At 46.2% G+C, this 11063-nt stretch overlaps 1 protein-coding gene across 3 annotated transcripts in view; it reads left to right on the forward strand.

The window, feature by feature from the left end:
• SIN3A (SIN3 transcription regulator family member A) overlaps positions 1–10340 on the forward strand; it is a 51721-nt gene extending 41381 nt beyond the window's left edge. For 2 of the 3 annotated variants that reach the window (XM_055002519.1, XM_055002518.1), the window contains exons 17-21: positions 760–933; positions 1968–2060; positions 4236–4330; positions 5155–5362; positions 7317–10340. In XM_055002519.1, coding sequence (XP_054858494.1) covers positions 760–933; positions 1968–2060; positions 4236–4330; positions 5155–5362; positions 7317–7547 — 801 coding nt within the window. In that variant the 3' untranslated portion in view covers positions 7548–10340. The remainder of the gene's footprint in view (positions 1–759; positions 934–1967; positions 2061–4235; positions 4331–5154; positions 5363–7316) is intronic. The other variant, XM_055002520.1, reaches the window with a different exon arrangement.
• The last annotated feature ends 723 nt before the right edge of the window (positions 10341–11063 follow it).

Consider the following 11063-nt stretch of genomic DNA (forward strand, 5'->3'; position numbering starts at 1 on the left):
AGAAAACTTAATGCCCATTCAGAGCTTTGAAGTGTGTTGTTATTAGCCTCACAACAATCACCCTGTGAGGTGGGTGGGGCTGAGAGAGCTGTGACTGGCCCAAGGTCACCCAGCTGGCTTCAAACGGAGGAGTGGGGAATCAAACCCAGTTCTCCAGATTAGAGTCCTGCCGCTCTTAACCACTACACCATACCTCATGCCCAGTCTCTCCAGACAAAACCTGGTCTTGGACTGCTAGGTGAGTTGCTATTTTCCCAAATGCCAAGTTTTGCCTGGGCAAAAGGCAAACAGCTTCTTTCAGTGGCATCTGCAAGCCCGTGGGTGAAGAGGACAGCAGCCGGTCTTCGTTTTTTGCTCAGAGCAGTAAGTTCCCACGGTTCCGAATCTTGGCGGATCGGAGCCCACATCCCCAGCCTGGTTCACAGAGTTCTAAGGAAGGGAAGGAAATAGGTGAATTGAGCCCAAGACAGAGTGACTCATTGAAAAGACTGTATTTTATTTGAATTTTTATTTGCTGTATTTATAGTCGGCCTTTCTCACTGAGACTCAAAGTGGAGTCCTGTTGTCCAGAGGGGGCTGCCTGCTCCACTTCATCTTCTGGGAATGTTGGGGACACTCATGCAGTGGGAAGGAATGGATTTTGCCCCCTATAATTACTTCTCTCTTTGGTTTGGTTGGGACGAAGCAGGGGGGATGCGCTCGGCCCTTTGCGTTTCCTAAGTGCGTTAATGCTGGTCCCCCCTCCCTCTCCACTGACAGCTTCAGCACATAGTGAGCGATGAGATCTGTGTGCAGGTGACGGAGCTTTACCTGTCCGAGAACACCAACGGCGCTACGGGAGGCCTTCTGTCCTCGCAGTCGTCTCGTTCCCTCGTGGAGACGGCGTACCAACGCAAAGCTGAGCACCTCATGCAAGACGAGAACTGCTTCAAGGTAACAGCCTGGCGCTCTGGTGGAGCTAGAGAGGGTGTTCCCAGTGGGCTTTGAAGGGGAGGGATGGCGTAGGGCCTTCCATGGAAAGGGAAATGATGGTTGTCTTTCGTTACCACCCAATTACAGCAAGCTTACTGATAAGTTTGCTAGGTGACAGCACTTTTGGCAAGAACTCGCCAGTTCTGCTACAATGTATGCAGGTCCCAGAAGGTGGTGAAAGCAGTCATCACTACATAAAAAGCCTATAGACGTATAAATCCAAAAGGCTGTTTCTACTGGTATAAACCTTCACGCCATCTTGGCTTCTCCCAGCAGTTCTTATTTTTGTCCCGTCCCATGGGACTGTCGAATCGGGTCAGCTCTGGCCGGGGGCCTTTTCAGCCAAAGCCCCATCTGCATGAAACAGCCTCCCAGAGGAGATGTGGAGGAATCCACCACCTTTGGTGGTTTTCAGAAGGCATCACGGGAGTGGGCTTTTTGCTGATGGGCTACTCTCTTCTCCTTCAGTCTAAGCTTGGTAAAGAGTTTGCAGCATATAAGCTAGTTCATTATGTGGCGTAAGCCGCGTAGGGCTTCTTTTTGCAGCGGCATGGAGGAGTACAACTATTTTAAATATGTAAATATTTCAACTGAATTGTTTGAATTGTTTAAAATTGGACTTGGATTGTTTAAAATCGTGGTACAGTGGGTGCAAGTCTAGAGAAACAGCATCCGTTGTTGGCCTGCTGCACTTTGTGTTTTAGCCAGGAATGACAAGGAATGGTGTTTGCATTGTTGTAAACCACCGCTTGCCTCCATTTCTGGGAATCTCCTTCCCCAAGTCAGAGCTCTTAAGTATCTGACGGCATGGGGTTTTTTTTTCTGATACAAGCCGGAAGGCTTCCAAGCAATTGCCTTGCTGATCAGAACCTTCTTTGCTCCTGAGTTGACATTCTCATGCCAGGTTCAGGTTGTATAGCTGCGTAGCTAGCACTGGGTGCACAACGTGCGGTTGTTTGAACTACTTATTTGAAGCCCTGCCTTCTCTTGCGCAGCTAATGTTCATCCAGAGTAGAGGCCAAGTTCAGTTAACTATTGAGCTGCTGGACACGGAAGAGGAGAACTCGGACGATCCTGTCGAAGCTGAGGTAAGAAGAGGTTCCTCTGTCACCATGTCCTGTTGTGAGGTTTTAGAATGTCCAGTTATCAAAGGTGTGCACTTTAGTAAAGGCGTTTGAAGTATAGTAGAAAGAGATCTTGATTCTAGTCCTAAAAGACATGCTCACGCCCTTCTTAAAAGCAGTTTTGTCCGGCCTTTGCTTGCATTTTCTCTTTTCAGATTATGATTTTGATTTAACACCTGTGAGCACGATTTCTAAATTGTAGGTAACAGTGCAATCCTGCACGGAATCAGTCCACTCATAGCCCATGAAATCAGTGGTCTTAGGCAGGAGTCAGTCTGCATAGGATTATATTTCTTTGTACAGTTGAGGCTTCTGTTGCTTGGGGGTTTTCAGGTGAGGGACACATTGTTATAAAGGCTTGCAACTTTGAATAATAAAGCTGAGATCTTGGGCCACATTAAGTACCAGATTTTGAATTGTAAAAGGCGTTGAACAGCCTTTTTAAAATTTTATTTTATTCATGTCATTTATAGTCCACCTTTCTCACTGAGACTCAAGGCAGATTACACAGTGTGAGATTAGTACAGTCAGTATCAGGAACATTTCCGTAAACAATGCTATAGGGTAAATAGATGTAAGTTCACAAAGATGTAGCATTAGCAGGAATCCAACACAGCATAGTGGTGAAGTCTCTGGTTCCTAACTCCCTACAATACAGCCCTCCTATCTGAGTAAAAAGCCTATTTGAATAATTCAGTTTTGCATTGTTTGCGGAAAGCTAGGAGAGGGGGGGCTCTCCTGACCTCCTCTGGCAGGCCATTCCACAGGGTGGGGGCCACCACAGAGAAAGCCCATGTATGGGCTGCTGTTGATTTCGCCCATGTGCAAGGTAACACTTCTAGGCGACCCTGTTCAGAAGAGCAAAGCTGCCTGAACAACTTAGCTGTTTGGAACCACAAAGCCTTGCCTAAACAACCTTACCCCCAAGGTACTTAGATGCTCCATCCTGTAGAACTTTATGATTAATACACTGCTCTAGTCGTTTGCATTTTGCTAAGACTATTTCCTTCAAGAAAATAATAGTTTAACTATAGTTTCAAAATTTATTAGATTTATCTTCTTCGTCAAGAGTTCCCATGATATCAAATGAGATGGGATCATGGCATCTCCCAGCCAGTTTGGTGCAGTGGTTAAGAGCAGCAGGACTCTAATCTGGAGAACCAGGTTTGATTCCCCACTCCTCCACTTGAAACCAGCTGGGTGGCCGTGGGTCAGTCACCGCTTCTCGGAGCTCTCTCAGTCCCACCCACCTTAATTTAATTTAATTTAATTTAATTTATTATATTTATATTCCGCCCTCCCTGCTTTCGCAGGCTCAGGGCGGATAACAAATACAAACATGTTTAAAAACATTTAAAAACATTAAATAATACATTTAAAAACATTTAAAAACATTAAATATAACAATTCATGCTGCCCAGTGGTTCATACATGCCTCTGTGTTTGCATAGGGGTGATGGTTTAACCCCCCCTTCACGGGGGGGGCGGGCACTGCCCGGCGTTAGCCATATGCCTGGTGGAATAGCTCTGTCTTACAGGCCCGGCGAAATGCAAGCACAGGGTGATTGTTGTGAGGATAATAATGACACACTTTGTAATCTGCTCTGAGTGGATGTTAAGTTGTCCTGAAGGGTGGTATATAAATCAAAAGTTGTTGTTGTTAAGCACAAAAAAATCATACCAGTCACCGAAGAGAGCAGTCAGAAGCAGAACTAAGTAGGCACTTAAATCTATTCATTGTCATTATTCCCATCTTGACTATCAATTTTTTAAAAAATCCTGCCGTATAACCAAAATCAGTAGAAAAATTGGTAAGCTTTCCTAGGTCTCATCTGAGAATTGAATCACGGGGTGGGGAGCACCCATACCCCATGGGATGCAGAGTCCTTCTGCAGCTCTTTGAATTTCCATCCCTGTTACTGAGGTTCTGCCTTAGTTCAGGTCTGGTCAGACTGCTTCCCATACTTGTAGCAAAAAATGATGGCTAAATGAAAAAACGGGAGAAGTAGGGCCAACTCAAAGTGAATATCCCCAAAAGGTAGGTGCTGGCATGTGGAAGCTTTCTTTTGAAGGGTAGAGAAAGGCAAGGAGCTTTGTTTAAAGGGAACTCATTAACCGCTCCCCCCCCCTTTGTTTCAGCGTTGGACTGACTATGTCGATCGTTACGTCAGTCCTGATTCTACCTCTCCTGAACTGCGGGAACAGCTGGCTCAGAAACCAGTCTTTCTGCCAAGGTGAGTAGAGTGAGCTTAAGTCTGCATGATCCTCTTTGCTGAAAAGTGCCAGTCATTTTATGGCTGTTTGTTCGTTCTTGTACAGCACCACCGTGGAAATCGACGGTGCACATTGCAGCAGTTCTGTGAAACTGTAACTTAAAGGCCTTAGCGTTCCTAGTTGTCTCCTGCAGTTGTGCGATTTGAGGTGTCCACAGAAAGGGTGAAGATTGTAGGTTTTAGGGAGGGTGGGGGCGACAGCAGCAGCAGCCTGTGCTTGAGCAGTTCTGGTTCCGTGTGAAGCCAGTTGAGTGCTTTTCACGCCAGTAACCTCAAACAGGTCTAGCCTTTTTGTTAAACCATTTAGAAACTCACAGGCTGGCAACCAGAATGGGAAGGCTTTGACCCAGCATCAGTCCACACTCGAAACTTACCACCCCTCTCTCTCTGTGTTGATCCTTCCCTGCTTGCGGAAGGAACAGAGACCCTTCTACCCAGGGTTCAGCACAAGCAGAAGGGGCAAGGGAAGAGATGCCTTGGGTTGATGAGTCAAGCCAGTATCAGCCGTCTTCGTCACTCTCGTCCCCAGTATGGGGCGAGCACTAAATCTAGCCAGTCCATGCAGACCTTCCCTTCCTCCTAGACTTGTGCTGGACTAGAGTGGAAAGAACTCCCTTTCCGCAGCATTCCTAAATAAGCAGCGGAGAGGGTGGATACAGGCAGGTGCAGCTGGTAAAGCTAACAGCAAATAGGCCCTTTGTGCTTTACCGTCGGTCAGCTTGAGCCGTGTTGGGTAGGGATAGAGGAGGAGGCGCTAATTCCAGCAGGGGTTTTCTGCTTTCCAGAAACTTGAGGCGGATCCGCAAGTGCCAGCGAGGTCGGGAGCAGCAGGAGAAGGAAGGAAAGGAGGGGAACAGTAAGAAGCCCCTGGACACTGTGGAGAGCTTAGACAAGCTGGAGTGTAAATTTAAGCTCAACTCCTATAAGATGGTGTATGTGATCAAATCGGAGGATTACATGTACCGGAGGACGGCTCTGCTGCGTGCTCATCAGGTAGGACCGAGCGGTGGGGCTGGGAAGAGCCGTCGGCCTCTCACTTCCCCCCAAGGAAAAGTTGTGCAGAAACAGAGTGTTGGGGTGGAGGGGGGGCGGAGTGGACCCGGAAAGGGGAGAGAATCTCCTCTCCCCTTGCGAGCTCCCTATTAGCGAGGCCCGGTCATTGAGACAACCTCAGCGGATGGCCCCCATGTTAATTGGGGTGAGGGTGGGAGCCGTTTAGACTTCCTGCTACTGATAGCTGAGGTTGCAGAAGGTGCAGAAATCTGAAGCAGGAGAGAGGAGTCATGAGCTGCGCTTGTCTACCGTTTGCAAGGATTGTGATTGCCTAATGTTGCAGATCATTTTACTTCTTTGCTATTAAACAGCCTGTATCACTCTTAGGGAATGAAGGGCAGCTAAAAACACTGTTTTAAAATACTTTATTGTAAAAAAGCATTTCACCCATGGTTCTAAAAGAGAAACTGGCTTGTAAGTGGTTCCCCCCCCCCCAATTATTCCCTGAAGTTCCGTATTTCCCCGTTGAAAAAATTGAAGACCCCCAGGAGGGAAACTGATAGCAACAACAGCAAATACATACGCAGAAGGATTTTCTGTCTGGTTTTCCACTATTCTTCTGCCCTGCACCGGTGCCCCCACCCCAAGGAGCGTTGTGTTGCACCCTGGTTCCTCAAGGTGTTTTTTTTGTTGATTCACAAACATGCAGTACGCAACCATCTTCAGCCTGCCCCTGTCGGTAAAATGTATCCCTTTGTGCATTTCCATCTGTTGGTCAGGCCTGATTCAGATACAGGCATGCACTTAAGAGGCCCTGAGTGTCTAATTAGCTTTCCTGTATCAAATCATTTAACTCCTGGCCAGAGGTAGACCACAGGTAACGGCTTAGGTTCATTACCGGGTGTTGTACACACATAATACAATTATGGAATTTCTGCTTCCCCTTTATTATTACAAAATAATTATTCACTATTCTTAAGTATCAACTCAGTCAACAGAAAATTATACCACCCATTAGATCATTAAAGGAGAGCAGCAATTACATGAGTCTAAAAGTTTCTTACCCAAAGAGATGGTCACAGGCGCAAGCGCCTCTTCTAAGAAGCAAAACGGAAAAGAGTCCAGTAGCGCCTTTAAGACTAACCAACTTTACTGTAGCATAAGCTCCCTGTCAGATTAGCTTCTCATCTTTATAGGGTTTCAGAACCTTCTCTTAACAATAGCTCAAACAGCTAACTGCTTATCTTATGATTTCGTACCCCAAAAAAGATTACCCATATTTGAAACATTTTTGTGAAACGTGTAACAATAGCTAGTTCATTCTTGCTACTTTTTGTGTTAACAGAATCTATGTAGAATTCGTGATTATGAGTTTCTCATACATCTGAATATCTTTTGGCCTTCCACCAATGGAACTGTCCTCGAATAATGTTGCCAGCCTCTATGGGGTTATACATTCCTGTCATTATCAGATAGTCTCTGCACCTGGGCCTTGGTACATTGTATATATTGATATGAGTTACGTGGCTCTTCTAATCTACCCATGGCGGTACAACTGTGTAACTATTGTTTTATGCCCCTCTCCAAGGTTGTTAAAGATTCTAGACCTCTAGACTCCCTTTGTGGCCTATGAAGTTATAGGGCTGGGCTAGCCCTATAACTTGATAGGGCTAGCCCTCTTTCTGTGTGCATAGGTGTCTTGAATAACTTGGTCATCTCCAGCAGTTGTTTCCCTATAGTTCTAGCCAGCTCTCTAGTGCCACGTGTGAATAAATTGTCCCAAATTTCACATCACAGATTGACCTTTCATGCAACCTCAGATGTGGTGCTCTGCAATTTAGTCTGGTCACACATTCCTCTGTTCTTTAGTCATGTACAGGTGCTTTTTTTCCCTCTGGAGTGCAGTAACTATAGCTTCCTTTTGCTTTTTCTCCACCCCCTTTTCCCTCTACAGTCCCACGAAAGAGTAAGCAAGAGGCTGCACCAGAGATTCCAAGCCTGGGTGGACGCATGGACCAAGGAGCACGTGACCCGCGAAATGGCTGCCGAAACCAGCAAGTGGCTGATGGGTGAAGGGTTGGAAGGCTTGGTGCCTTGCACCACAACTTGCGATGTGGAGGAACTGCACTTTGTGAGCATTAACAAGTACCGCGTGAAGTACGGCACAATATTCAAGACTCCTTAAACTCCGAGGGGGAGAGGAAAATTCAGTTTGGGGGCAGCGGCGGGGCGGGAGTGGGGGAGACGCGTGTCCATGTGCGTGTGCATCAAGGAGAAACCTGGACGATGCCTCCCCCCGTCCTCTTTCTCCCACACCCTCCGTGTCTCTCCATAACAGCCACTTCTCAACTAGTTCATAGCTGGTCCATCCTGTCGCCCCAGCGGGGGGGTGGCTTTCCCAACATCTTACCTTGAGAAGCTGAGTTGGAACTGTTGCCAAGGAGCCGAAACTTAACATGTGCACAATGACTTGGGGGGAGGGGGAAGGGGTGCAGAGAGGAAAATCCGAGTCCCCGTAGGTGAACCTGCCTTGCCTGTTCACACCAGCAGCAATCCTCCCCAACAGTACAGGCGTCAAGGATAGCAGGTGCTACACAGAGCCTCAGCGGATATTGGTGCAGGTAACCACACACACACACACACACACAAAAGAAATTAAAAAAGGCTTGTGGCCAAAGTATCTTCACTCGGAATCCCTGAAATGGAAGTCTGAACAGGACAAGCCCTTGCTGCCACCAACTTTTCTGGACTCCTCCTTCAGGTCTCTGGGCACCGCAGTCCAGCCATCGGAAATATCAGCTCATGAATCGACGCCCCCCTCGCCCATACGGCTCTTCTCTCATTCTTGCTGTTTCCCTTTTTGTGACTTGGACTCTTGACTTGCATAAACCAATTAAGATTGGTCTGTCCTTTCTAGTGCCAGTGGAGCTATTGTTTTATTTGGGGTTGGGGGGTTTTTTTTGACTTTTTTTTTTGTACCGGCTTGTTTGTTTATTAGTCTCTCTTAGTGCCACGCACCAGCTACTCACACACCCACCCACAAACACACAAAGTTATATACATACACCTGAGCTTTCACAATAGCAACAACCAATTTTGAAACGGTTTCCTCCACCTTTTTTTTTTGTAAATAAATGTACATATTTGTCAATTTTTTTGTTTTTTATTAAAGAAAGTCTGCTCAATGCGCTAGTATTACCATTACTAGCTTCTCGTGTACCTTAGTACCAGTTGGTTTCAGGTTTTAGCACCTATGGACGAGAACGATGACATTTTATTACACTTTCTACCAAAGGGAGTTATCATTGTAGTGCTTTGTGTGAAAAAATTTGTTTTTCTCTCCTTTTGTACAAAAAAAAATACAAAAATTAATAATAATACATCTTGGGTTCTTACTAGAGAGAGACATGCGGCTTGCCAGTTCCCTTGCTGTGTGTCTGAGAGATGTGTTGAAATTTGTGGGCAAAGGGGGGGCACCTAATCCATCTGTATTCTTGACTTCAAATAGAAGGGGAGAAGACACGAGTGAGTGTGTGTAAGAGAGTGTGTCTGTGTTGTGGCTTAACATGACCGTATTTCCAGCAGCTTGTTTGATATGTGAATATATGTTGTACAATTTTTATTTCCTTTTTTGAGGTGGGGTGGCTTCTTACCCATCTTGTCTTCCAGCTCAGAAAAAAATGCACTTTTGGGAAGTGCTGATGAGCTACCTAGCTGGGTTTGGCTGTACTCCCCCTCCCCACTGTGAGTATTGGAGAAAATAAGTACCAAACCAGTATTTGACAGAGCTGCTTTATATATAGGAGTGAGTGTGCCCGGGGGTGGATGGAGTACAGAGGGGAAGAATAAAGGAAGTGGGTGGTGGGCCTTTTTTGTGTGTGATTTCAGTAGTGAAATATACCAGCGTAAATATCTATTTTTTTAAAAAAAGCTTGGTGATAGCGGATGGCTAAGAAAATATTGAGCAAGACCAGCTCCTTTAAAAGGAAGTTTCTGTGAATTTTGTAGTGGCAGCCAACTCATTGTCTCTTCCTCATCTGAAAGGAAGCGTCGTTAACTTGGGCTAAGCAAGAACACCAGGGGAGCAAGAGATGAGGCACCTTTCTGGAGTTTCTTCTTTTTGCTCTCCTTTCCCCTAGGCTTGCTAATTTAAAGCAATCCCGGGGATTTCCAGTCAGGTAGCTGCCCCCTTCCCCCCCCCAGAACAGCATTGTCATGATCCAAGAAAAAGAGATGGAGAAGAGAGTCCCGGAGGGAATTCTTTTCTGCTGCCTGAGATACCCGAGCAGAAAGGTGTGGGGTGGGCCAGGTATGTGCAAGGGGAGAGATCCACTTGCGATGGCTAAAACAGTGAGCAGGTGCCCAGCTGGGGGGAGTTCTTAACAGTATGCCAGCAATAAGCTTTTCTCCCCCCCCCCTGCTGCCTTCCCTCATCTTGTTCCAAGAGGGGTTTGGAAGGGAAGGGAAACTACTTTGTCCTCTTCCATTGTGCAGGGTCGTCATGCAATTCCCTGCTCTTCTCTTGGATGCGTCTCCCCCCTGCCCTATCCTATGCGCATTAAGAAATTAGTTTGGATTTTTTTTGCCAGCTTGGAAACTAGCAACGGCCGTTAACCAGCACTTTCTGAAGAAGCATCTAGGGAAGGCAGGGTGGAATTCTTGCAGCCGAAAGAATCCAGGAATAAGAGAAATCATGCCCGGTTGTAAAACAAACGCCACCATCTCCTCCTGGAGCAGGGTTTCCTAACACATTTCCCCTTTTCTCCCTTCCCCGCCCCCAATCCTGATGTCTTGACATCTGAGCTCCAAGCTCAAATCCTGGCCTGTACAATAGTAAAAGATCCCCCCCCTCCTTTTATTATTTTAAATTGGTTTTTTTTTTTTGTATTCTGTACCGTGATCCTTCTGCCACTTATTCATGTGATTATTTCTATACAGATGTTGTAAACTTGACTGTAGTGCAGTATTTCCATTAAAATATCAGGGCTACTCGTGTCCACATCTGGTTGTCCTTCCTGATCGTGCTTGGTCCAAAAATTGGATCAGTGCAGTCTCATCGGGTGGGTTTTGTGAAGGCCTTTTTGGTGTTACGAGGAAAGTCTCCTCTAGGAACGGAGGTCACTGCAAGCAGCAACAAACTCGGCTAACAACTTCCTTAAGAGTTTTGCCGCTTTGGCCCAGCGCTTACGTTCTCAAAACAAATATGCATTTATTCACACACTTTCTTCAGATGACAATATAGCTTAGTTTGCTATAAGACAGTTTGGTGTAGTGGATAAGCGCGTGGGACTCTAATCTGGAGAGCCGGGTTTGATTCCCCACTCCTCCACTTGAAGCCAGCTGGGTGACCTTGGGCTAGTCACAGCTCTCTCAGAGTTCTCTCAGCCCCACCCACCTCACAGGGTGTGTGTTTTGGGGATAATAATGACATGCTTTGTAAACTGCTGTGAGTAAATCGTCCTGAAGGGCGGTATATAAATTGAATGTTACTTATTATTATTTGGAGTATTTTTAGAAAGCAGGAGGAGGGAGAGAAAGATTGACCGGCTTGGACACCAAAGTGGAATAGAAATCTAAAGTTATTACCCGCTTGAGGCCTCTTTTCGTTCTCCTGCCTTTAAGCCTTTGGAAGAATTCCTCCATATGAGTGCATGTAAAACTCTTCCCTGCGACTCCTAGGGCAAGATACTCGAGCATCTTT

Source organism: Eublepharis macularius, chromosome 18 (assembly GCF_028583425.1).
Source record: "Eublepharis macularius isolate TG4126 chromosome 18, MPM_Emac_v1.0, whole genome shotgun sequence".
In the NCBI taxonomy this organism is placed as follows: Eukaryota; Metazoa; Chordata; class Lepidosauria; order Squamata; family Eublepharidae; genus Eublepharis; species Eublepharis macularius.